At 55.2% G+C, this 26,789-nt stretch overlaps 2 protein-coding genes across 11 annotated transcripts in view; both read left to right on the top strand.

The window, feature by feature from the left end:
- GUK1 (guanylate kinase 1) overlaps positions 1 to 26,789 on the top strand; it is a 359,169-nt gene that overhangs the window by 209,742 nt on the left and 122,638 nt on the right. Inside the window, exon 1 of one of the 10 annotated variants that reach the window (XM_050759510.1) lies at positions 240 to 243. The exons of 6 other annotated variants lie outside the window; for them this stretch is intronic. The gene's annotated coding sequence lies outside the window, so the exon portion shown is untranslated. Of the gene's footprint in view, positions 1 to 239; positions 244 to 16,218; positions 16,224 to 17,978; positions 17,983 to 21,228; positions 21,235 to 26,789 lie in introns of those variants that run through there. 3 more of the 10 variants (XM_050759330.1, XM_050759400.1, XM_050759514.1) reach the window with 3 other exon arrangements.
- Positions 8,274 to 26,789, top strand: part of WNT3A (Wnt family member 3A) — a 53,343-nt gene continuing 34,827 nt past the window's right edge. Inside the window, exons 1-2 of the mRNA XM_050758342.1 lie at positions 8,274 to 8,475; positions 23,780 to 24,021. Of these exons, the coding sequence (XP_050614299.1) occupies positions 8,405 to 8,475; positions 23,780 to 24,021 (313 nt within the window). The 5' untranslated portion in view covers positions 8,274 to 8,404. The remainder of the gene's footprint in view (positions 8,476 to 23,779; positions 24,022 to 26,789) is intronic.

Raw genomic sequence — 26,789 nt, 5'->3', positions numbered from 1 at the left:
ATATCTCCTGTGCCTTGCCAGGCATAGCGGGCCCCAGCCTCTTCAACCAGGGAAGACGGCAGCCAATGGATACCCGAATGGCTTTCTCTCTTCACCTGTTCCCCCACTCTCCTGTTCCCTAGAACCATGTTCCCACATAAACCACCTGCACGCAGCACTTGTATCAGGTTCTAAAAATCCCACCATGTCCCTGGAGCTCAGGATCTTCAAGGCTGAGGGGAGGCCCTAAAGGTGAAGCTGGGGGTGAACCAGAGTAAAGGAGAGCATCTCCAGTGATGAGGGAGTCCAAGACCCATGATCCTGGGTTATGGGGGTGGACAGGAGGAGCATGACTATCAAGCTGCCTGGGCCCAGGCCCAGGCCCATGTGTGAACAGCAACCCTGTGAATCTTGCTCTTGGCCTCTGAGCCCTGGCTCTGGATTATGCTCCAAAGATGGTGACATCGCATCTCCTGTGGTCTCAGGGATCAGCTGGGTCATGCAGGCTTCAGCAAGTGTTGTGGTCACCACCATTCCCATGAGATAGGTCATACCCACAATGTAAAATCCCACTTGGGCTGCAGGACAGCCAAAGTCTGGGGAGGAGGCACCGCTCATACTACCCATAACCTTGCCCAGAAGGGGCACTGCCTCTAAGGGAAGATTGGACCCGGGTACCCCTTCAGTGTCGCCCTCCTCTGGCATCTCCACTTGGTGGCAGTATTGGACCAGAAGAGGAACTCCAGCAGGCAGCCACCAACCGGTCCCTAGGAGCTGCTGTGACAGCAAAACTTAGCTCTTTCCACAGGAAAGTCTGGGGAGTCTAATGCCCTCATTTCACAGGGAAGTAAGGTATAGCCTGGAAGCCAGGATTCTGGATAATTAATCTGCAGGATTCCAGAACTCCATGATACTGTGATTTTTTTTTTTTTTTTTTTTTTTTTTTTTTTTTTGAGATGTGATCTCTGTCACCCAAGCTGAAATGCAGTGGCATAGTCACGGCTCACTGCAGCCTCAAACTTGTGGCCTCAACCAATCCTCTCACCTCAGCCTCCTGAATACCTGGGACTACAGGCGCACACCACCATACTCAGCTAATTTTTTATAGAGATGGAGTCTCACTATGTTGCCCAGGCTGCTGTCAAACTACTGGGTTCAAGAGATCTGCTGGCCCAAGCCTCCCAAAGCACTAGAATTACAGGCATGAGCTACCTGTCTGGCCCACCGTGATTTTCTTTTATTCCCAAATTTGATTTTCTTATGATCCTAAGACTCTCCATCTATGGGTCCATGCTTGGAGAATCATAAGTTTCTAAGATCAGAGGGTTCTGCTGACTCAGTTCCCCTGCATCCTATGATTCTGTGTTTGGGTGATTCTAGCATTTCATTGCCATTTCATAGGATCAACCAGGATTAACCACATGGCTAAAGGGAGAGGCTGATGGCCCTACTTCCATGGTTCCTGGATTCCATCTTCTCTTCCCCATAGGAAGGTCCACAGTTCCCCACACATCACCAGGCTGCCTGCAGAGAGCAGGCTCAAGAAGTCACCTTGCAGTGAGAATGAGATTGTGTGTCTCCTACATCACGCCCTAATGGAGAGAGGACAGCATGGACCTGGGAGGTGGATGGCTGGGGTGTCAACTGAGAAAGACATGTCTGTTGGACCCCAGAGTTGATTTTCATGGCATCCAAGAGCTGCCTGTGAGAACACACAAAGTTTGATTTGTGAAGGGATGGTCACACAACAATCATGTGTCAGCCTTCTCAAAGGTGGCATCCATGGCACAGCATGTGAAGGGCTTTGAGTCAACAGACATTCCTGGTAAGAAAGCGGTGTGGGGGTGTGGAAGGATCCCTGGAGGCTGAGACCTGGAGACCAGGGTCTGCCCTGCGGGCCCATTGCTCCTTCCACTTTGCCTTGAGCCCAGTCTTTCTGTACAAAGAGGGACTGACCTAAGGTTCCAGTTGCTTTCATCAGGTGGGATCTGGTGAAGGGTCAAAATGGAACTTTAAGATGGTAGTTGAAGGGTGACACCTGAGGAGAGAGCACTGTCTCAAAACACTGAATTATTTCCCAAAGAGGTGCCCCAAGCCCCTGCAAATGCACTCTCTAGGGAGTCTGGCCACTGGGCCCCTTGCCCTCATTCCACAGGGCAGCTCAGAAAGGCAAGCTCACGAGGACTGGCTCGTGTTCACCTACCCCCTCGTTGCCCACAAGAACTCCCAAGTATGACCCCCATCCTGGCACAATCTTCTGCCCTGAAGCCAGGAAAGGATGGCCTTCTGAGTTGGAGTCCTGCAGTCGGTCTTCCAATCTTGGAGAGAAACATATACTCTACAGACGGTGAGCCTCAGAGACAGCCCAGCCCTGCTGTGGTGCCTCCTCATTCAGCCTCACTGAGCCTTTTCCACTTCCAGAACATGGTAAAATTCACTTCCTTCTGACCAGACAGTGCTTGGTGGAGCACCAGGCACACATGGTAGTCACTGTCATCACTCCATTCCAAGAAATCATTTCATCTAACAACCGACATTTACCATAAGGACATTTTGGAGGCCAGGCATAGGGGCTCACCCCTGTAACCCCACACTTTGGGAGGCCAAGGCAAGAGGATCACTTGAGCCCAGGAGTTAGAAACTGCAGTGAGCTATGACGGCACCACTGCACTCCAGCCTGGGCGACAGAGTGAGACCCTGTCTCAAACAAATAAATAAAAAAGAACCTTCCAGAGAACTGAAGGAAAGTGGATATTTGATAAGAGATCTGGGCTGGAGAGAAAAGGCTTTTAAAATATAAATATAATGGCAAGCTCAGAAAGACAGATACAGGGCGATGGTAAGAAGCAGGCAGGTAATCAGACTGGGCTGCTGGGAGATGCTCACTGAGACAAGCAGTGCAGTGGTGTGCTGCTGTGAGGGGAAAACGGGGATGGTGCCCCTGCCACCCTGCTTTGTGACTGGCATGCACAGCAAGGGGGCAGAGCAACAACCTCTGCGGACTGGACCTGTCCTGGGCAGGGGCCTCAGGGAAGCCACAGACCCTGGTCTGAATAAATACACAGCAGGAACCCAGAGCTGCAGATATGAAGAACCCACACACAGCCTCCCACAGGGGGCAGGTGACCCACAGGAAGACAGACAGCCCTGAGTTCACAGCCGTACCTGCAAAGCCCTGCCAGGACATACCCACATCAGCAATGTCCATGCCGGCTTTCATGATGATATTAACGCGGAGGAGGTAATTCTCACAGTGCCTGAGTTAAACAATGCCAACAAAGGTGGAGACAGGGCAGAGGAACAGAGACAAGGAGTGTAGAGAGGGGCTGCAAACAGGAAGAGCAACTCACAACTGTGCAGGAGGGGTCATCAGCTGTGACAGGAAAACACACAGAGACTGACAGAAAGACAGGACGGCCATAGACAGGAGGTGGGACGCAGACAGGTCTGTGGCCCAGAGACCGTGTCTCACCACAACAGCTTTGGGGAAGCGGGTGGCCATGTCATTTTCCTTGTCTCTGTTCGGCTGACCTGCGCATCTCAGGCCCAACCCTGGCTGCTCCCTTTCCAGCTGCAGTTCCCAAACTGTGTGCTAAGGCACCCTGGGACGCCACAGCAAATTCCCAGGGTGTTGCAGAATGTCACACCTGTAATCCTAGCTCTTCGAGAGGCCAAAGTGGGAGGATCAGTTGAGCCCAGGAGTTCAAGACCAGCCTGGGCAACATGGTGAGACCCTCGTCCCTACAAAAAAATTTTGTTTTAAAGAAAGCACAATTGAGTCTTGGACAACATGGGGGTTAAGGGCACCAACCCCCTGCAAAGTCGAAAACTTGAGTATAACTTTTGACTCCCTGAAAATGAAACTACTAACAGCCTCCTGTTGACCAGAAGCCTTGTTAATCCCATGCACAGTCAGTCAGGACATACGCTGCATGCCATGTGTGTTATCCACTGTGATCCTACAATAAACTCACCTGAAGAAAGGAAACTCCTGCTCAGAAAACCTAGAAAAGAAGCCAGACTCACAGTTCACGAGGCGGCAGTGGGTCCTCATAAAGGTCTTCATCCTAGTGGTCTTCGTATTGAGTGGCTAAGGAGGAAGACAGAAGCAGGGCTTGGTCTTCCTGTGTCAGGGTGGCAGAGGCAGGAGAAATCCATGTGTAAGTCACCCAAGCAGTGCAAACCTGTGTTGTTCAAGGGTCACCTGTCCTGCATGAACATCACCTTGTATGGCCTGGGAGCCAGGACCTTGAACAACAAGTAAGGGTGTTGCTTCCAGAGGGCCAGTAACCGCAGTTAAGTGAGGATGAAATAAAAATATGATTGATTTATTTTTAACTGATATGAGTTTTTTTCCCAATAGCTACTAATCATTAAGTTGTTGGAACTAATTACTTAATAAACAAAGCCCTTAGGTATTTATTTTAGCCTGAGGAGCTGAGGAAAAAATGACTATAAGTTTCATTTCATTTCATTTCATTTCATTTCATTTGAGTCAGGGTCTCACTCTGTCACCCAGGTTAGAGTGCAGTGATGCAATCATAGCTCACTGCAGCCTTGAACTCCTCAGCCCAGGTGATCCTCCCATCTCGGCCTCCCAAAGTGCTGGGATTACAAGTGTGTACCACCATACCTGGCCAATTGAAAGTTTTGACCTCAAGAACCCACTGCCCGTGGAGAAGGCATCCAAAGAGTGACCCCCACAAGGAGGGTCAGGGAAGCTTCTAGAAGGGAGCAAGTTCCAATGGAACTGAGCGTGGAGGGGCACTCTGTCTTCTGACCCTGTCCTGCTGCTGTTCCTTCCAGGGTCCTTCAGCCAGAAAGCCCCCAGAGCCTTGAACTCTCTGTCTGCCCAAACCCCTTCCCTGTTTTCCCCCAACTTATTTTTGCTCAAAGGAGGAAAAAGAAGGAAGCAAAAGATGACCAGTTAGTGTCTGAAATCCTGGCTTGCCCCACCCATAACAGGGACTCACACCTGCTGTAGACAGGGAACTCACTACCTCACAAAGCAAACTGCCCATGAGAGATGTCCCTCCCACCTGGCTTACCCCACCCAAGCAGGGGTCCTACAAAGCTTCTGGGGTGGGCAGCGCCTCCTTTTGCCTGGGGGCCTATTCTGGAAGGAGGGAGCACGCTCCGTGGGCCCTCCAGCAGGCCAGAAATGATGTTCCCTCCAGCACCATCCATACATGAGAAGTTTTGTTTCATTAAACACATGACTGGCTGCTCAGGGCTTAGCTCCAGAGCCGCCCAGTTGTCAGGCCTTCTCACACGTGCTCTCTCCGAGGACCATGAGCCCTTTCCTGATGCTGGCTTGTAAAGGTCTCACCCACCTCCCCATTCTACCTGTTGGAATGTAGGTCTGTGTCCTGGCCAACAAGGAGGTCTGTGGAGACAAAGCCGGGTCTCAGTTACCTTTCAGCACCCACCCGGCATGCCCCCAGGAGCCTGCCCTATGCCTTGACCTCGACCTACCCCATCCCAGTCCCCAGCGCAATGGCCAGGTGGGGACGTAGACCTTGACAGGCTGGTCAGGGATAGCTCCCTTTAGGCAACAGCAGAGGGCGCTTCCAGGGAGGCCCCTCACCTTCCGCTGCACCTCAAGCAAGGGAGAAGAGGTGCTGTAGGCAACATCACCCGAGCCTCGAAGACACTCAGTGGCAGCCCCTCAGGCCCCTGACACCCAGCTGGGGTCCCACCCTTGCTCCCCCACTCTGCTCTCCACCCCACCCCAGCCCAGCCCCACTGACTTGGCTGCTCTGGAGCCGAGGCGCTCAGGAGGCTCACAGAGGGAAGGAGGAACCCCGCATGGTACAGGCAGGTGCCCAGGAGCTAGTTCCAGAAGTCTCCACCCACTCCTCCACGCAGCCTACCCTGGCTCCCTGGTATCCAGAGTCTTCAGAAACAGGAGCCCTCGCTTGACAGCCGGGTCTGGGCAGGCTGAGCTCCTGCCTGAGGCCTCGGGGTCTGCTCCTCCCTTCATCTTCCGCAGCCTGGGGAGCGGCCGGCTCTGTGTGTCCACTACCCAGGTGGCACTGGCAGGGGATGGGGCCTGATGGGGGAGAAGAAAGCAACCAGGAGGAGGGGCTTGGGAAACCAAGGGGCAGGAGAGCAGGACTGAGCAGTCTGTGCTCACCTGCCCCCTTCAGTGAGGTCATAAGGCCCATCCTGTCGGTGGGCAAGGCTGCCCTACTTTGTGTGTGCAGAGCTGGCATCCTCTGGGGGGCTCCCCATCACCAAGGCTCTAATCCCTGAACCTCATTGCTGCGGAGGTGGGGGTAACAAGAGTCTGCGTGCCTCAGGCTGGGCTCAGTCGCCCACCCCACCTGCAGCCCAGGTTTCCCCCAGTACCATAATTGGGTGGGATTTTTGCTGCAAGGCAAAGTCCAGAGGAGCACAAACACGCTCCCTCCCCCTCTCCCTCCCTGCCCCCACGGGGGCTTCATTCCAGAGTTCTTCCCTCCTTCCCTCTGAGGGTGGGGGCCCCCTCAGTGCCTCGGAGAAGGGGGTGGGCGGCCGGACATGCCTGGAGGGAACTGGATTCCCAAGGTAGTGAGGAGCAAAGGGAACTTTTCTTTAAAGAGAACCGCTGTCACTCTGAATTCAGGTCTCCTGACATAGTCACGAGGTGACCCCTAGGGCTGGTGTCCACAGGACCACAGGCTCCCTCTGCAAATGCAGAACCAAGTTGTGAGTGGGGAACACTGTGGGAAGCAGCTGCCTCCATCAGCCAGCCAGCGACACACCTGGGGACATCTCAGCCACCCCCTCTCTGAGAAGCTGCACAGAAGCGGCCACATGCCCATCCCTGCCTCTCCATGCACCTCCCTCCCGCAACTCTGCAGCAGCACAGGAGGCCTGGCCCACAGGCTGGGCAGTGCAGGATCCCCAGAGAACACACCACGGATGAATCTGGAGTTGCTTGGAGCTCTCAGAAGCTCCCAGAGCCTCCTTCCTCAATTCCAAAGTGGCAACCAAGATTCCTGCTGAGCTTCGGTCACAGTGTGACTGCAGGAGGACCAGCCCCGGTGGGATAGTGCCTCGTTTTTTGTTTTTTTTTTTTTTTGAGACGGAGTCTCGCTCTGTCGCCCAAACTGGAGTGCAGTGGCCGGATCTCAGCTCACTGCAAGCTCCACCTCCCGGGTTTACGCCCTTCTCCTGCCTCAGCCTCCCGACCATCCCAGTTATCAGGTCCCCCAGGGGAGGCTGGAGACACTTCCCCTCTGCAAATTGCAACCTCCCCAGGCGGCTCCTGGGGCTCCATATGAATATGCAAATAACTGGGAGCTGGAGAGTTGACTGGTCACTGGGTGACCTTGGGCAAGTCACTTTCCCTCTCTGGTCTTCCCCTGTCCATCAGCAAACTCCTACAGCTTAACTAAATAGTCAGAAATCCCTCTGGCTGAACAGGCTGCATAGCTCTGGGCAGACCTGGAGGTTGGTGGTCCCAGAACCTGGGGGCAGCACTGCGCTTCCCCACCGTCCCATCGTCCCATCGCGTCAGCGGTTTCCACTGTTCTCTTCCCTGGTGCAGTGATGGGGAGAAAAATGGAGGGGTCAATCCCTGCGCCACAGAGAGTCCCACTCGTCCCCCACTGTGACCCACAGGCGCGTGGCTGCACCTTGGAGGTCCACCTGGCCGCTGTCCCCATTGCAGGCTGCACCCATCCCGGACCCTTTCTATCCGCCGAATGCGCGGGCAGTCCTGGTCTCAGAGGAAGGAGTCCGGCAGCAGGCAGACAGGGCCAAAGGACGTGCACCAGACAACCGTCACTCCCGCCTCAAACCCCCGTCCCAAGCAGGTTGTTGGATGAAGGGGAGACCTAGCCCAGCCACCTCGAGGGCAAGAGACGGAGCTCGCCATAGACCGGGAGCGAGAGGGGGACTGCGGGTCCCACCGTGAGCTCAGGGCGCGCGGGGCTGGAAACCCAGGACTCGGCCCGGGAGACTTGAGGGGCGCGGCCCGGGAGCTCCAGGAGGGCACTTGCGGATCGCGCAGCCCCCGGCCAGCCGCCTGCCCATCTGGCGCACCCCAGCGCCCCGCACACACCTGGGCGCCCGCACACCAGCACGTCCTCAGACACACCGGCACCCACGGCAACAGGAGGGGGCCAAAGCCGCCGCCGCCGCTCGGGCTCCCAGGGCCCCGCCCGCCCCTGCCTGCCCCGCCCGGGCCCCGGCCCTGGCGGGCGCCCCCCGCGGCGCTGCCCCGCCCCCGCCGCCCCGCGCCGCCCCGGGCCTCGGCCCGCAGCCCGGCCGCCGGCCCACCTGGCGCAGCGCCGCCCTCGGAGCCCGCGCACACCCGCGCACCCGCGGTCGCAGGAGGGCCCAGCGACGCCGCCGCGCCAGCTCCCAGGGCCCGGCCCGCCCCGGCGCTCAAGCTCTCGGGGCGGACTCCCGGCCCTCCGCGCCCTCTCGCGCGGCGATGGCCCCGCTCGGATACTTCTTACTCCTCTGCAGCCTGAAGCAGGCTCTGGGCAGCTACCCGATCTGGTGGTGAGTGAGCCTCCTCGCGTTCGCCCCTGCCCCTGTGCGCCGGGCCCGCAGCAGACGGCCCCCTCGGGCAGGGACCCCGCGGTGGCCGGAGCCCGCGCCCTTCTGCTCCAGCCCAGCGTGCGGGCCGCGGGCGGTTGGTTTTCCTGGACGGCCACTTTGGACCTGTTCAGGCCGCTGGGACGCGTGGGTGGCGGAGCTTCCGGAGACATTGATTCCCGAGCGGGGGAGTGGGGGAGGTTGCGGAGGTCCTAGCTGCCCCTGGCGTCGGACAGGGCGAACAGTGGGCTGGGGAGAGGCTGAAAGAAGGTCGGCACGCACGGTCACCGAGGGGACAGGCAGCTCGAGGCCAGGGGACAGGCGAGGGAAGAGGGCAAGCGAGAGGGAATTCGCCGGAGACTTTCCTCAAAAACCGTATCTTACACACAAACACACACACACACGTTTTAAAACAAAGTCGATGAGACAAGACTGAACAGCTCGGAGCAGCGTGGTTACGTAAAGAAAGCTGGGACCCGGCGGGGAGTGGCGCAGAGCCGGCGGCGGGGCGCACTGGGGGCTGGCCCCGGGCCCCGCGCGCCTCTCCGCCGCAGTCCGGGCGCGGGGGTTTCCAGGGGTCCTCTCTGCGAGCCTTTCGCCTGGGTCCGCCTAGCGAGGAGGGGCTGCTGTAGAGAGAGGTAAAGGTGAGTTAAGCACGGGGTGTGAGGGGCTCCAGAACCCTCAATCAGAAAGCGCTTAGCTGCGCCCTCCATGCCAGAAAAGGCGCGTTCCATGAGACCCTCCCCAGCCTGGCGATGGAAGTGCAGATAAACCAAAGGAAGGGTCCCCAAAGGTCTCTCTCAGGCCTCCCACCTCCACCGCACATATCCTGTGGGAGGGGGAACGGGGACCACACTTTCGCCAGGGCTTGTGATCCCTCAGAGCCCTCACCAAGCAAGGGTCACCCCAGTTCCGAATTAAGGGCGCTCTGAGATGCCCAAGATTGAGGAACACAAGTGGCAGGAATGTGGGCGCTCAAGGCCAGGCGCAGCGCTGGTAGGACCCGCAGTTGGAGAGAAGCCTCCCCACAAGCATGCACACTCCCCTCCCCATCATTCTCCGACGGCAGCCTGGAATTATAATAATTACGCCGAGGGGAAGGGGGGAGACCCAGCGAGCCGAGGTACATCTAATCCGATAATAATTTTTCTCTTCGAGATGGTTCAGGAGCGGGGGCTCCCGCGGTAGAGGCGCCGGGCCAGGAGCAGCGGGGCGGGGAAAGGGCAGCCCTAGGCAGCTGACGGGCCTGGAAGAGGCCGCGAGGCCGCGGGGACGCGCTTCGGGGACCCCCGCGCACCCCCACTTCCGCGTGCCCCATTTCCTGTGCGGCACCTGCGGCGCCCAGTGGCCCACCTGAGGGCCAGGCTCAGGGCGCGCCTTGGGGCGCTGGGATACTGACGCGCGTCCAGACGGCCGCAGGGAGTCAGGGGCAGCGCGTTCGTCGGAGAGAGCCCTGAGGGCGGCCAGCTTACGCACCAGGCAGGCTTCTAATTAGAACCCGCCGCGTTCCTGAGCGCAAAAGGAAGCGCCTTGGCCCCCGCGCCCTTCCCATAAATGTCGCCAGCCTCCTGGCAACCCTGCGCCCTAGGATCTTTGTCCTGTCAGCCCTGAGGGTTCCTAGCCTCGGTCCCCGTCCACCTCATACGCATGTATACCTCCCTTTCACCTGGGCCCCCTGTGTTCTACTCTGAATGGACCCTGAGACACCCTCCAGGACACTCAGGTATTCCGCAGGGGAGCCAGGAGGAGCAGAGAAGTGAAGTCCCTGTACCCTCCCCACCCTCCCATCAAGAGTACAGGACAGTCCTTTGGCCACACAGGGAAGGGGGACATAGAACCCCCACCTGACACTGATGTGGGTGGGTGGTGAGGACCCCTCCCCCATCCCCACCCCCACTTTGTTCTCAGTAGGGTTCTCACACTTGGGGATTCTCTGCTTCCTGAGAAGCAGCCTCCGCTTGGGGGAGGCTGGCTTCCTGGGGACAAGTCTGCCCCCTTCTTGATCCCCTCTCTGCCCCCAGGCAGGCTGCTCGTGCTTGAGCAAGGACATGCCTTCCCCCAGGCGTGAGCAGCACACGGGCAGCATAGGGAGGAAGACTCACAGAAGGACACAGCGCTGCAGGACCCCTGCTGCTGGACCCCTGCCACTTGTGTCCTGCAGTTTAATAGCCAGGGAAGATTCTCTCTCTTTCTCCGAGTCTTCTACCCAGTAGAGCGTCTCCTCCTTTCTCCTGTCTCCCAGCATCCTCCCCAGATTAAGCATCACCAGGGGAGGAAGGGACCTTGGCCCCTGCCAGGTGGGCTCCTGGTGAGCCCCAGTGGAGCAGAGCAGGCTGGGGTGGGTGGCCTCTCTGTAACTCCTCACCTGCGCCCCCAGCCCCTCCCTAACATGAAGCTGCTGGCCCCTTGCTTCTCCCCCCTCCACCATCACCAGCACATGAAAGTGAAAGTGAAGGGGAATCTCCTCACCTGGAGAAACAAACCAGGAAACAGCCCAAATCAGGGTAATTAGGCTTTTGAAGTTGGCAGAGGGAGAGGCAAAGGTGTCCCTGTGTGGCCAGCAGCACTGTGAGAGAGTGAAGGGCCACCTGCCTCCCCAGGGCTGGGTGGCCCAGAGGTGTCTTACACCCACGAAGCAGATGCCAGCAGTCCCAAGGCCGATCGGGTCTGAAATGCAGAGACGGGCCTGGTCTAACACTGAATGGCTCAGAGCTGCACAGATGTCCAGGGGCATCCATTCTGAGCTCATCCAGTGACAGACAGGAGCCAGGCAGGAGACCAAACCAAGGCCTATGCACCTGACCACCTGCGTCCCATGAGGCCACAGACGGCAGGAACCTAGTGACCCCCACCTCCCTGCACACCCCTTCTAAGCTGAGTTCTCAGGAACAAGAATTCATGGAAGAGCCCACATGGACAGAGGACAGGGCAGTTGCGCTGCAAGGAGACCAAGGCCCCATCTGAGAACAACCCCCGGGCACGCCCACACTCCAGGGCACTCTGAGCACTTCTCCCTTCTTCTTCTCATGTCTGGGTTAATGGCATCTTGTCATCTCCCCAGGGACCCCACCAGGACCCTAGACGTAGGCCTGTGCCTCCCGCCACCACCTCCCCAGGGTCCAAGCCCACTTTGGGGCTCGCAATTGGATTTTGTTCATCTTTCAAGTCCCTCTGCTGCCTTTACCAGACTGGGCTGTGGCACTCCCACCATGGCCACCTCCTGCTTCCGTTCTCAGTCCGGGCCCTCCCCTGGGACTCACACCCTCCCAGCCACCTGGAGTTGCTACCAGGCCTGGCGATAGCCACCCCTGCTGCCTGTCAGAGCACAGCAAGCTCCGCCCCTCACCCAGCCCTGCTCTCCCTCTCAGGCCGTTCCTTCTGCCCGGCCATCACCAGCTCCTGCTGGACTGTGGGCTCCTGAGCACAGAGGCCTGGCTGCCTATAGATGGCCACCCCGGTTGTTCCAGGGAAGTGCAGTGTGGGTCGTGTTCAGCCTTTTCCCTGCCCCTGACCTGCTCCACAGCCTCACTCATGCTCCCTCCAGGGTCCCCCTCACATCCCTCTGGACCTCGAGCTTGTCACTATGACAGAAACACATCGTGACCTCCATTTTTATAGGGCACCTCACACAGCCCTCGACAAAACATGTAGACACTTTCAGGCCCTCCACTCTCCTACACACTCATGGGTGCAAACAACCTCCTGGGCACAAGAGCTCAGCCCCTCATCCCAGCCCTTCATGGGCTGGAGGGCTGGCACCCCTGGAGGCCCTACTCAGCCAGTGTCTGCACCACACCACCTCCAGGCACCTCGCCCCGTGTCCTCAGTCCTGATGGGCCTCACTGTGGTGGGGAGACAGCTTGACTGGAAGACGGGTCAGGTGAAGAGGCAGCTTAGCGGGCAGGAGCCAGGAAGGGGTGCAGGAGGGAAGGAGCTCGGCTGGAATGATGGGTCAGGCAGACATGTGCGGCGTGTGGGCAGGTGACTGCAGCACGGGTGTTTCGGGGACTGAGAGGGGCCAGTCGGGCAGGGCAGGGACATGGCCCAGGGTACCCAAAAGCTCAGATGGGAAGGGCCTCGTGATAGGAGGGATGGGTGCCACTCCTGGAGTTGCCCTGCCTCCACATTAGCCTGCGACTGGCACACTCCCTCCACAGGCCCGGCCTCACCCTAGCCTCTTCTTCCTTCCCCCTTTGCCTGCATCTGTCTGTGTCTGTCTGTCTGTTTCTCTGTTCCCTGTCTCTGTTCCTCTGTGTCTCCATACCTTTGTCTCTCAGTCTCTCCCTGTCTGTCTGGCTCTTCCCCGTATCTGTCTCTGCCCATCTCTGTCTCTATCTCTCTGTGTCCGTCTCTGCCTCTTTCGCTCTTTGTCCGTCTGTCTCTCTCTGCCTGTTTCTATCACTCTGTCTCTTTTAATCTCTGTCTCTCTGTCTTTTGCAGTTTCTGTCTCTCATCTCTGCCTCTGGCACTGAGGACAACAGTCACTAGTAAATAAAACTCATGAAACGAGTTGAGTGGAGTCATCAGGCCAGCCCTCCCAGAGCTGTGGGATCTCAGGGCCCTGGGGTGGCATTGCCCCTCAGAGCTGCCCACACACAAACCCCTCCTGAGGGTGACAGTCAGGAGTGGCCACAGATCCATAGCCACCACAGGGACCCACCACGCCCTTTCAGAGCACAAAAGCTCCTCCTGTCTGGCGCTGGCACCTCAGGCACTGGCCAACTTGGGCCCTTGAGGCCAGCTGCCCCTCTGACTCAAGAGACTTGTTCCAACGATGTTTGCTTCGCATAAGCCTCCTGGAATCCTTTGTAGCAGGGAGAACAGGATGAGTAGATACAGTCACAGCAGCCTAGTCTTAGGGGTGGTGACCACTCAGTGGCCACTTCTTCCACTGGGTCCCTTGTGCACATCGCCATGCTGTGAGGAGGGAAGCTCCAGTGTCCAGCAGCCCTCCCAAGATGCAGGCAACAGGGCTCGTGCCATCTCCATCAAGGGACCCCGTTGGGGCTTCTCAACGTGGGGCCTACCGTGCAGAGCCCAAATGTGAACGCTTGACCATCTGTCCATGAAGAAACCAGAACAGAAATTGGGAATTTAAAAAGGATTTGGTGACATTGTAGCGGTTTGACAGTGCTGCAACCATTCCTGTGGATTTTGTAATAATGGAAATTTAAAAACAAACCAACAGCATCCCTCTGTTGGGACTCTAGTCTGAGAAAGCCAGCCTGAAGCCACACCTGCAGTGATGGGGGTGGGGAGGTCTCTCAATGTGGACCACTGCCTGTAGCCCTTATCCATTGGATTTTTGACCAAAACGCGAGTCTTCTAACTTGCCCCCTTTACGAGTAGTTGAAGGACTGCGTTGCTGTTTCTGTTCAGAAGACCCACTTCATGTCTCTGAAGGCAGTTGGTTGGGGAAGAAGGATTAGACTCTGTGTGGCTCAAGGGGCGGGGCTGGGGCAGAGGTCGCAGGTGCCAAGGAGGCTGGTTCTGGCTCCTGAAGAGAAAAGGCTCCCTAGGGATGAGAGCCAGTGCCCCGAATGGTACCTGGGAAGTGCTGAGCTGCAGCTACCGAGGCTGAAGGAAAAGAATGTCATTCACAAAGGAGACCTGTACAGCCCCATAGATAGGGTCTCACTCTGTCACCAAGGCTGGAGTGCAGAGATGTGATCTCGGCTCACTGCAGCCTCGACCCTCATGGGCTCAAACGATCCTCCCATCTCAGCCTCCTGAGTAGCTGGGGCCACAGGCACGCACCACCACGCCCAGCTAATTTTTGTATTTTTGTAGAGACTGGTTTCACCATGTGGCCCAGGCTGGTCTCAACCTCCTGGGCTCCAGCAATCCTCCCATCCTGGCCCCTTGTGTGTAGCTGGGATTACAGGCTCATGCCACTACGCCTGGCTAATGTTTTTTATTTTTTGTTGAGATGGAGTCTTGCTTCGTGGCCCAGGCTGTGCACTTTAATGTTGGACAATCCCCCACCCCACCCCACCCCTCACTGGTTACAACCCTGAGGCTGGTGAGGGGCACATGGCCTCCTCCTTGGCCTCCCTACTGGCCTCCCCAGGTGACACCCTGGAGGTGTCTCTCACATTGCTGCTTCCACATTCCTTCCCCGGCAAAACGTGCCGCTGCCGCCCAGGGAAACTGGCAAGTGCGTGGCCGCGGGCACAGGAGCCGCTGTGCCTGCTGGGACTCGTTCAAAGTATGTGTCAGTAATCCCAGCTGGGCCGGCGGGCAGGAGGAGGTGCGGGTTGGGAAAGCTCCAGGCAGGGCTGGGCAGCCTGGACTGGGAAGGGGTGCCGACACCCAGGAGGGACCTGGGGGCTCTAAATCCTGGGGACCCTAGCCAGCTCACAAGGTGCTTGAGCTGCCAAGAGTGGTCTTCCAGGCAGCTGCAGTTCCACCACTGGGTGTGAGGAGAAGCCAGAGCCTCAGGGGTCTCCCGGGCAGGTGGGCACCCTTGGGAAGTCTCAGCCTGGGTGAGCTGGGATGTCATCCACCAACAGACAAACACTCTGAGCTTCAGGTCTGAGGAAGGAAACCTTATCCTTGCCCATGGAGTGGCCCTGATCTTAAGAAGACAAAGATTTGGAACAGGATGTTTGCTCCAGAGGCCCCACAGAGGGGAAGCCCACTGGCCCAAGCAGGACCCTCCATGGCAGAGACACGCACCTGCCCTGGTCCTCCATACCTGCCTGTGTTGCAGCCGTGCTGGAGCCAGAGGGGTCCCAGGAGGTGGCCAGCTGGGCTCAGGGCACAAATTGCATCCTGGGGGGCAGCCCTGGCAGGCCCGCGAGTGGGGTGCACTGGGTCCCTCTCGGGCCAGGAGGAGGCTGAGATGACATCCAGCAGGGCAGCAGGGCCTGAGAGCAGTGCCCCCATTCCACGCACTGTTCCCCTCTCTCAGAGCTTCAGGTAGGAGAGGGGTCCATAACCCCTTTAGGCAGATGGGGAAACTGAGGCCCCAGAGGGGAAAGAGAGAAAGAGCAAACAAACAAATGAGTAACAGGGCCCTAGTTGAAGCCCATGCCTGCCTTCCAGGCCTCCTGTCCACACACCTGGGTGGAGCATTACTGTGAGGTCCCCACGCCCCCAGCAAACATGCAAGCACAGAGCTGTGCCCCTGGTACATGGGTGCTCTGAGTTTGCTAAATTTTACTGCTGAAAGACACCAGGCCTGGACTTGAGAAACCTAAGAGCCTGCCAGCCTCAGAAGGACTTGCACGGGAATAGTGGAGGCTGGATGTGATGGCCACTCAGGATCCCCACAGCTGTGTGGCTGCCAGAAGGCCTCCACGCTTTGCCCTCAGCCTCCATCCATAGGGATTAGGTAGCACCTCCAGTGCCACCACATAAGATGGGAAATTGCACATGGGACCAAACCAAGCCGGAGAGGCCAGCATGGTCTGGACTGGGCTAGCCTACCGCCTGCCTTGTGGTCCTGGGCCAGCCTCCTTCCTCCCCTGCATGTCACAGCCAGCGTCTCTGCCGTACCTCTGGCGAGCTGCCTGGCCTTTCGACAGAAGTGAGGGAGTGAGGAAGAAAAACCATTAGTGCTTGTGGGCTGCAGGCATGGCTGCTGTGACTTTGGCCACCGGTGGGAGCCGTGGGTCTAGAGACTGGGGCCATTTTACAAAACTACATTTGTGTGTGTTCTGAGTGAATATGACAGCCTCCCCTTCAAAACAAACTATTATTGGGGGGGGAAAAAAAAAAAGAACCTAACAGCATTTGTGAAAATCTGGAAGGAAAGACAAGTCTGTGATCTTATCAACTTTTTCAACTTTTTGTTTTTCTAAGAATAGAAACAGTTTGTGTTCCGTTTTTGAAAACTCACTAAGCATCATCTCCGTTTCTGGGGACTTCTGGATGATTACACGATGGTTCCAGTAGGCCTTGTGGTGCTGGAGCGCTGCGATCTGCTGGCCCAGCTCTGCCGTTCACTCCAGAGCTGGGATTCCAGGGAAAGGGGACAGAGCAAGAGAGGCTGGAGATATTGGAAGAGCAGGGGCACATTCCCTTGGGACACTGATTTTGCATGGCCAGAGGGATATCTGGTGTCCCATCCAGTTGGGCAGTTAGAATTCCAGCCACTCAGCTATGTGGCGGCTGGACGTGGGAAACATGGACTCTTCCTGGGACACTGTGGTGTTGGCAGTGAGAGGGGAAAGGGAATGAATTCCCCATCCGGTGAATCACAGGCTCAGGGTGCAGGGCATGGGGTCAGGGAGGGCAGGCTGGCCTCAGCCTCTCCCGGGGGATTGGGCCCAGCCTTCCTGCCCCTGCTGTTCCCACCGCCCCGAGGCAGGGCCCAGACCTCACTGAGATCCAGATCGATGGCATCCATCCAGGAAGTGAGTAGGGAGTGACGGTTGACAAGATCACCGCCCCCTCCCTCCCTCTCGTGCCGCCCAAGTGCTTACCTGTGGTTCTTTGTGTGAGTGACCCTCAGCAAGGACCCTTCGTCCCTGACCAGACACTTGTTTGCATGCCTACAAAGCGTGGGAGAGGTCGAAGGAGAGATTGGAGAATTCATCAGAAGCCCAAGTGGGAGCTCCTGGCCCTGACTGCTGGCTGGGGCCACGCTTGTCTTAGGGCACCAGGCAGGACAGTGGCCACTCGTGGCTGCTGCGCCCAAGGCCATGAGCAGGCAGGAGCCACGGACTGACAGCCAGTGCTCAGGGTCTGTCCATGCCTGTCACCTTCCGGGCACCTGATGTCCCTTTCCATCCCCCCACATGCTTTAAGAGTCTGCTACTACCTTGCTCTTTTGGGGACCCTTTTTTGGGGTGGAGGTAGGTCCCTGGCCCCCCCAGGGTGATTATCAGCAAGACTGACTCCCCAGAGACTTGGCCCAAGGGAGCCCCCAAGGACCCTCAGAGTCCTCGTGAAGACAGACATGGCCATGAAGCAAGTTTAGACTCAAGAGCCGTAGAAGTTTCCCTGTTAGCCTTAGAAGGTCCAAGCCAGAGGCAGCCTGGGTGAACCTAGCACACGTTCCCCATGGCACTCATGCTTCTGGGGCCACCCTTTAGAGGAACCTGCTCTAAACCATGACCACCCAGTTCAGCTGGGGAAACTGAGGTTCCAACAGTCCCAAAGCTGCAGGTGCAACAGTTAGGGCCACCATCCATGGCCTCCGGGTGGCCTCCTGGGGTGGAAAGGGGGCTGCATTGGGGACAGGAAGCCCTGTGATGTCTTGGGTCTTCAGCTGCAAGGAGGCTGTCCAGGCTCTGTGTGACTTGCGCCATTTATCTCTGACTCGTTTGTAAATGTTATTTTGCAGGGACTGGGGTTTCATACATGTACTCGTCCATTCTGCATTGCTATAAAGGAATGCCTGAGACTAGAAAGAAAAAAGGTTTAATTGGCTTAGGGTTCTGCAGGCTGTACAAGCATGGCACCAACATCTACTTCTGCTGAGGCCTCAGGGAGCTTCCACTCATGGTGGAAGGTAAAGGGGGGGTACATGTGCACACATGGGAGAGGGAGCAGGGGAGGGTGCCAGGCTCCTTCTAACAACCAGCTCCTGCATGAACTCATTACCGCAGGGGGGGCACCATGCCATTCACGAGTGATCTGCCTCTGAGACCTAAATGGGTGGGACCCACTAGGCCCCACCTCCAACACTGGGGTTTGCATTTCAACATGAGATTTGGAGGGGACACACATCCAAACTACATCAACACATTTGAAGGGCATTGTAGGATCTTAGAAAGCAGCGGCCCCTGAAGGCCAGCATGCAGGAAGCCCTGTTCTGCTGTATTAGCCAGTAGCTGTGGCAAAGCTCCATTCCCTGAGCCTTGGCTTGCTGCTCTGGGAGGTCCCAGTGCCACCTATGCAGGTCATGTGGGTTTTGGGGAGCCACATGACTGGAACCTGTGGTCAGGTCACCAGTGAGCTCTGCCCAGCAGGTGGAGGCCAGGTAAGGGGCTGGGTGGTGGTAGTAACAGGAGCAATGCTGGGTAGTGGAAGGGAGAAACAACCAGCTTCAGCAAGGCTCCCTTTCAGAGACAAGAGTGCTGGAAAGGTGGAGAGGCCGCAGGAGGAGGGAAGAGGAGGGACTAGCTCTCTAAAGACCACAGTGGCCGGGCGCGGTGGTTCACACCTGTAATTTCAGCATTTTGGAAGGCCAAGGCGGTAGGATGGTTTGAGTCCAGGAGTTCAAGACCAGCCTGGGCAACATAGAAAGACCCCATCTCTACAAAAAATACAGAAGTTAGCCAGGCATCGTGGCACAGACCTGTGGTTCCAACTACTTGGAAGGCTGAGGCTAAGATGGGAGGATCCCTTGAACCCTGGAGGTCAAGGCTGCAGTGAGCCCTTAGCCTGGATGACAGAGCAAGACTTCATCTCTAAAACAGTAAATTAATAAAATTTTACAAATAATAAAGGCCATGTCGATAGTCTGGTGGAGACAGCGGTGGCTCAGGTCCCTGGAGCTTGCCTAGCAAGATGCCGGAGGTGGCAGCCTGGCCTTCAGATCCTTCTTCTTCTCTGGATCTGAGAAGCTTAGGTGTTGGAACTCAGAGGTGGTCAGGAAATGCCAGCATGAGCAGGAAAGGGAGAGGGAATATCTGCTGCCTCCCAGTGCTGCAAGACCCTGTCTCTACAAAAAATACGCAGACTGACCTCCCCAGTTTGGGCATGAGCGTCCTTTTCATGTTCCAAGGTCGGATCCGGGAGTCCAGGTTGCATCGTATTTGATGCATCCTGAGAACCTGTGCTGAGAACAGGACCCTGGGGACACACGATCTCGAAGACTGGGTTCTTATTCACTCTCCGTTTGCAGAGCCCCTCCCCAACTCACTGCAGCCAATACTCCCTGGCGAGACCCTGAGACAGGCCTGTCTGTCCCTTGTCCCAGGCAAGCCTGGCCCACAGGGTGTGGGAGGAGGAAGTTACAGGTCATGGTTTCTCAAGCACTGATGGATTCCAGGCATCTGCATTCTCCTTGGATTAGAAATTTGGATCCTAGGAGCTTTTGGGGGCTGGGGAAGGGATAGTGCCTGTGCAGTTTAGATTTTTAATTTTTTTTAGAGACAGGGTCTCACTCTATCACCCAGTCTGGTGTAATCAGAGCTCACTGTAGCCTTGTCCTCCTGGGTTCAAGTCCCAGGCAGCTGGGACTACAGGTGTGTGCCACCGCACCCAGCTAACTTTTGTATTTTTGTAGAGATGGGGTCTTGCTATGTTGCCCAGATTGGTCTTGAACTTCTGGCCTCAAGCAATCCACCTGCCTCAGCCTTCCAAAGTGCTGAGATTACAGGCATGAGCCACCGTGCCCAGCCTTATTTTTGATTTTCTGTTTAATGACCCAACTGATCCTTCAAGGCCCAACCAAAATCTGGCGACCCAGTGAGCCTCGTGGGCCCTCCTCTGTACTATTTCCTGGCCCCACAGGAGCTCCCCCTCTGCCTGCCAGCTTTCCACCCTCCTCAGGCAGGGTCTGTGGCCCAGGCCTTCTGGTGGCCTGGTGCTGTCAGAAGGAGAAATCTCTCAGGAAGCAACTCAAGGAACTAGAGGGGCCCTCTGGTCCACAGGAGGCAGGAGAAGCCCATCCTGACCCCAGATCCACAAGGGCCCGTCAAGGGAGGGGACCCATCAGAGCTGTTAGAGGCCAGGGATGCTGGAGCCACCTCTGGGATGGCAGCTGGCCACCTGCACCCTGGCCATACCCAGGAGGAGGGTGAGAGGGGCACAGAGCTGGCTGACTCAGCACCCTGAGAACGGAGGCTTCAGACTTGGGAGTCCCCCTCTCTGCTTCCCCTAGAGACCGGGGAAAAGGCAACCCCTCCCAGCCCCGAGCCTGAGAGCCCAGGTAACCCTGGCTCCGTGCTGGTCATAGTGTTCTGGGGTGGGCAGAGTGACAGCTCCCAAAATGAATCCAGCATCTAGCCTCGGAGAAGGGATGCACCTTGGAAATGGCCACATCCCCCAGGGCAGTCTCTGTTTTGTAAGCAGCAAACTCTAAGTGGATTCCTTTGTTTCTCCTCATTCTAAGTCTCCAAGTAAACAAGGACATTCAACTACTCAAGTTTTTCCTTCTTTCGGACACTTCTTGCTCACTTCTCTGGCTGTAAGCCAGGCTGGCCCTGGAGCCTAGGTAGCCAGCCCTTCTCAGACACACTCCCAGGCCTCAGCCATGACACTCAAATGTTTGTCCCCTACAACATTCCATTAGGAAAATTTTCAAACATCTGGAAAAGATGCAGCCTTTGGACATCAAAGCCTTGTGTGTCCACAGCTCACGCTGAAGTCAGCCTGCTTTATCTCACACCCACCACCCTCTCCATTCTCTATCTATCTGTCTTATCTTTTTATGCTTACGTCAGTCTGCTCTGTCCCAAACACTGTAGCAGGCACGTCCTGAACCAGTGCTGGATGTTTTGCAAGCAACATCCCACATGGAGTCTCGCCATAGAATGGGTGAAGGGGAAGCATCTGGGTTCATGGAATGGAGGCACCTCACCTGGGGCAGCCACCTTACCTCACCCTGGCTTAAAAATGGAAGCCCCTTGCCTGTAATCCCAGCACTTTGGGATGCCAAGGCGGGTGGATCACCTGAGGTCAGGAGTTTGAGACCAGCCTGGCCAACATGGCAAAACCCCGTCTCTACTAAAAATACAAAACTTAACCAGGTGTGGTGGTGCACACCTGTAACCTCAGCTACTCGGGAGGCTGAGGCAGGAGAATCACTTGAGCCAGGAGGGGGAGGTTGCAGTGAACCGAGATCACACCACTGCACCAGCCTGGGCAACAGAGTGAGACTCCATCTCAAAACAAACAAACAAAAAAAGGAAGCCCCTGCAGTCCTGGGCTAAGCAGACAGTTGGTCTCCCAGCCTTACCCTACATGGGCACCTCAAGGCCCCTTTGCTGGGGTTCCTGGGTGCTCTGAGGTGCATGGTTTGAAAACCACGAGTCCAGCCCCTATGGTCACCTCCCTGGCCTGGTTCAACCCACCTTCTCCTGTCTAGAGGCCTCTCTCCCACAGTCCAGATCAGAGACAGCTGACCCTGGCCACCACCACTTGGGCTTGGGCAGTGGCAGTGCACACCATACCCCAGGGACCCCGGATGGTCATCCAGTGGCCGGGACTCAAAGAAAGAGAGAGGATGGGGGAGGGAAACATGGAAAAAGACTGTCCAGCTACCTACAGCAGGGACACCAACCCAGCCTGCATCAGGGCTGGCCTTCCTGGGAGTACTGGGATCTACAAAACGGTGGAGGGGGTGTGCAGGGACACCCGGGGCAGGGTACCTGCATATAGTGAATGGATAAAGGAGTGAACAAGGGAGCTGACTGTGCAAGGACAGACCACAGGGGTGCAGGCTTGGGTGGTGGCCTGGGGATGCCCATGGGGTCTGGCGTGAGGTTATGCACTCAAATGGGGGCCAGACAGGAGGGAAGGTGACCAGGGAGAGGGAGGCCAGATCTCCAGAGGGTAGACATACTGGGGACCCTGAACGCTGGGTCTCTACTAAAGAGATCCAGACTGGTTGGATCCAGTGGACACATCGACAGGTGGTCGTAAGCATGAGGAACTCTCTCTCCACCCACCTCCACCAGTGCCCAAAAGGACCTGGTGATTTCTTTAAATTGAGGTGTATTTTGTACAGCAAAATGGAAGACCCTAAGCGCATGGCTCAATTCGTTCTGATGTGAAGCACTCATGTAACCAACATCCCAGTTAAACACAGAGCACTTCGGCCAGGCTGGCCCAGCAGAGCTTCCCTGATGACAGGCACATTCCCTATCTAACTGTCCCATTCAGGGTAGCCACGGGCCACACATGAAGCATGGTTGGTGCCACTGAAGGGCTGAGTTTTACATTTCTTGTATTTTAATTAATTTTAAACTTAATTACATTAATTTAAAAGGCACAGATGTCGAATGTCTTTTGCCAAAGCAGAGCACAGCCTAGGAGCTGTTGGGACCTAGAAAACGAGGAGTGAGGTCGCCACGGTGCTGACTCTCCTGCGGATGAGTGTTGCCTGGTCTTGAGTTCAGATTGGGGGATGCAGAGGGCCCCAGGAACATCTCACGGTTGAGCCCCTCCTCCCCACGTGCTCACGGGAGCCCATGCCTTTGGTTTTCTGAGCAGGGTGGCACCCTAGAGGCGGCTTTCATTTGTTTATTCACTCTCCTATTGACGGATGCTTGGGTGGCGTCCAAGTTCCTGCTCTCAGGCTCAAAGGCCTGGGAAGATTCCTGAACACGTCTCACTGTGGACACGTGTTTACATCTAGGGGTACATAGCCAAAAGCCGGCCTGCGGGCTGGCAGGATAGGTCTGAGTTCCACGGTAATTTCTATGCTGGGTCACGCCTACATCCCGGAAACCAGGTCTCCTCCTCCAATCCTAAAGCCAAAGGCATCCCTCCTCTGGGCAGTCCCCACCTGACCCAGTCCCCGGCCTGAGTTCTCAGGTTCTAGCCCTCAGTCCCCCAATGGGCTCCAGGTCAACCTGGTGTGAACGAGGCCCAGGCAGTTGTACTGAGCAGGAATGCGGGGCTGCGTCATGTCCTATTACAGATCTGGACAACTTGGATTCTGAGCTGAGTATTGGGGGTAGGGCAGGTCAGGTTCCTGGCCTTGTAAAATCAGACTTCCAGATAAAACATACAGAAAAACACATAGATGATATCAAAACATCTAGAAAAAATTAAATAGCCAGCATTGAGTATTTATTCCACACACAGCATTGTGTCAAGCACTTCATGTATAACATATAGGCTTAAGAGCTGGGCAAGGTGGCTCATGCCTGTAATCCCAGCACTTTGGGAGGCTCTAGCAGGAGGTCACTTGAGGCCAGGAGTTTGGGACCAGCCTGGGCAACATAGCAGGTCCTTGTCTCTACAAAATGTAAAAATAAAAATTAGCTGGCTGTGGTGGTGTGTGCCTGTAGTCCCAGCTAATCTGGAGGCTGCAGTGAACCATGATCATACCACTGCACTCTGGCCTGGGCAACACAGTGTGATCCTGTCTCAAAAACAAAACAAAACAAAACAAAACAAAAACAATTAGAAGGCATGGTTTATGAACATTATTTTAGAGGCCATAGAGAATCTTTAATTGGAATTTTAAGTAAAAATTATCTTACTTGCAAAATAAGAAATCGGATTTCCTTCATGGTGGAAGCTGCGTCTCGCCCACCCCCAACCCGAATGCACTTGAGGCCCCAGAGCAAAGGGTCTGTAGCCTGCTCATCTGTGTCACTGTCCCAGCCCCACACTCACCACCAGGTCTTGCCCTCTGCAGGTCGCTGGCTGTCGGGCCACAGTATTCCTCCCTGGGCTCACAGCCCATCCTGTGTGCCAGCATCCCAGGCCTGGTCCCCAAGCAGCTCCGCTTCTGCAGGAACTACGTGGAGATCATGCCCAGCGTGGCCGAGGGCATCAAGATTGGCATCCAGGAGTGCCAGCACCAGTTCCGTGGCCGCCGGTGGAACTGCACCACCGTCCATGACAGCCTGGCCATCTTCGGGCCTGTGCTGGACAAAGGTACAGGAGTGGTCTGGGGGAGGGCAGATGAGTCTGGAGTGGGACAGAGTCTCCCGCCTGGCGCAGCCTGACATTCTTATCTGTGCACACGGTGGGAACAGCGCCTCACGTGGACGCTAGGGTCCTTCCCACTTACTGCCAGGAGGATGATCTGGGCCCGTAGGGTTATTCAGGTATCCCTCCTCCTTCTGCTCCTGGACAGGCAAGCGGGCATTCTAGGGTGACTCCAACAATGGCCAGCGGCGGGGTTGCTCCCAGGAGCCAGGGCACAGGCCAGACTTGCAGAGGAAATACACAAACTGAAAGACCTACAAGAAGGGAGAGGTTTGGAGGCACGCTGGAGGAGAAAGAGAAACAGAGAGAAAGACAGAGAGAGACAGAGAGAGAAAGAAATAGAGACAGAGACACAGAGAGAGACAGAGACACAGACACACACAGAGAGGAACAGTGAGACGGAGAAGGATAGAGACAGAAAGATGCAGAGAGAGACAGACAGAGACACACACAGAGACAGACAGACAAAGACGTACAGTGAGAGAGACAGAGAGGGACAGAGAGACCAAAAGAGAAAGACACAGAGGAACAGAGAGACAGAGACACAAAGATGCAAAGAGACAGAGAGACAGAAATAGAAAGAGAGAGACAAAGGGTGACAGAGAGACACACAGAGAGAAACTGAGAGACAGGGAGACAGAGACGGTGAGAACATGGGCAAGATTAAAATTTTAGCATCTTTTTTTAAAAAGTTGAGGTGAAATTCACGTACCAGAAAGTCCGCAATTTTAAAGTATTCAATTCAGTAGCATTTGGTATACTCACAGAATTGTGCAACCATCACCTGCCTAGTTCCAAAATGTCTTGTGCCCAAAAGGGAAAAAGGAAACCTGTGCCCATTAAGCAGCCATTCCCGTTCTTCTCCATTCCATAGCCCCTGGCACCCACCCGCCTACCTTCTCCCCTGTGATTTAGCTACTCTGCCTGTTTAAGAAACGGCATCGCTCAATATTTTGCGTCTGGCTTTTTTTCACTGAGCGTGTTGATTCACCTGCACTGTGGACAGTTTCAGCACTTCATTCCTGTTCATGGCTTAATAATATTCCATTGCATGGATGGAGCATGCTTGTTTATTCATTCTTCAGGCTGATGCATATCAGCGTGGTCTCCACCTTTTGGCTGCTGTGAATAATGCTTCTGTGGCCTTTTCTTGGACATGCATATGTTTGAATACCTTTTTTCACATCTTTTGGTTTCTGTATCTAGGATTGGAATTGCTGGGTCACAGGGTAATTCTGTTTTGCTTTGCTTGACCTGGGAGGTCAAGGCTGCAATGTGCTGGAACCATCACACTATTTTCCACAGCAGTTGCACCATTTTATATTCCTACCAGTATTGTTTGAGGGTTCCAGCTTCATCCTCGCTGACACACTGTTATCTGGTGCTTGTATTTCTTACTTCTAGCCATTCTAGAGTGTGAACTAGAACCTCCTTCTGATTTCAGTTTGCACTTCCCTGATGACTGATGATGCCAAGCACCATTTCATGGGCTTTGGGGCCAGCTGTAGATCTTCTTTGAAATGTTTAGTCAAGTCCTTTGCCCATTTTTAAATTGGATTTTTTGTCTTTGTGTTGTTGAGTTGTGAGTGTTCTTTATATATTCTGGATACTGGACGTGCATTAGATGTATGATTGGTGAATATTTCTCTCTCATTGTGTAGGTTTTTTCATTTTTGTGAGAGTGTCCTTTGATACACAAAATGTTTTAATTTTGGTGAAATCCAATTTATTTAGATGTCATACGGAAGCAAGAATTAGCTAACCTAAGGTCACAAAGATTCACACTATGTTTTCTTCAAAGAACCTAATAGTTTGTCTTTTACATAGATGTATTTGATCTATTTTGAGCTCATCTTTGTATGTAGTATGAGGTAGGAATCCAACCACATTTTTTTGTGTGTGGAAATTCAGTTATTCCAGTGCTTTCTATTGAAAAAACTATTCGTTTTCCCATCAAATGGTCTTGGCACCCTTGCTGAAACTCAATTGCTCATAGACGTATATGTTTATTTCTGGACTCTCAATTCCAGTCTATTGGTCTGTATGTCTGTCTGTCACCAATACCACACTATTTTGATTGTTGTAGCTTTGTGGTATGTTTTGAAATTAGGAAGAGTAAGTTTTCCAACTTTGTTCTTTCTTTTCCAGATTGTTTGGAGGGGACAGGAAAAAAGATTGTTTTGGCTATTTGGGGTCCCTTTCAACTATATGTAAATTTTAGGAGCAATTTTTCCATTTGTGAAAAAAAAATGTTGCTGGGATTTTCATGGGGATTTCATTGATTCTGTAGGTTGCCTTGAGAAGCATTGCCTCCTTAACAATATTTTTTTTTTTTTTTGGAGATGGAGTCTCGCTCTGTCGCCCAGGCTGGAGTGCAGTGGCCGCGGATCTCAGCTCACTGCAAGCTCCACCTCTCGAGTTTACGCCATTCTCCTGCCTCAGCCTCCCAAGTAGCTGGGACTACAGGAGCCCGCCACCTCGCCCAGCTAGTTTTTTGTATTTTTTAGTAGAGACAGGGTTTCACCGTGTTAGCCAGGATAGTCTCAATCTCCTGACCTCGTGATCCACCCATCTTGGCCTCCCAAAGTGCTGGGATTACAGGCTTGAGCCACCGTGCCCGGCCTCTTTAACAATATTAAGGCCTTTAATCCAGGAGCTCAGAATCTTTCCATTTATTTAGATCTTCTTTAATTTTGTTTTTGTTTTGTTTTGTT

This window comes from Macaca thibetana, chromosome 1 (assembly GCF_024542745.1).
Source record: "Macaca thibetana thibetana isolate TM-01 chromosome 1, ASM2454274v1, whole genome shotgun sequence".
Classification (NCBI taxonomy): Eukaryota; Metazoa; Chordata; class Mammalia; order Primates; family Cercopithecidae; genus Macaca; species Macaca thibetana.
This window is presented reverse-complemented; position numbering and strand designations above follow the sequence as displayed.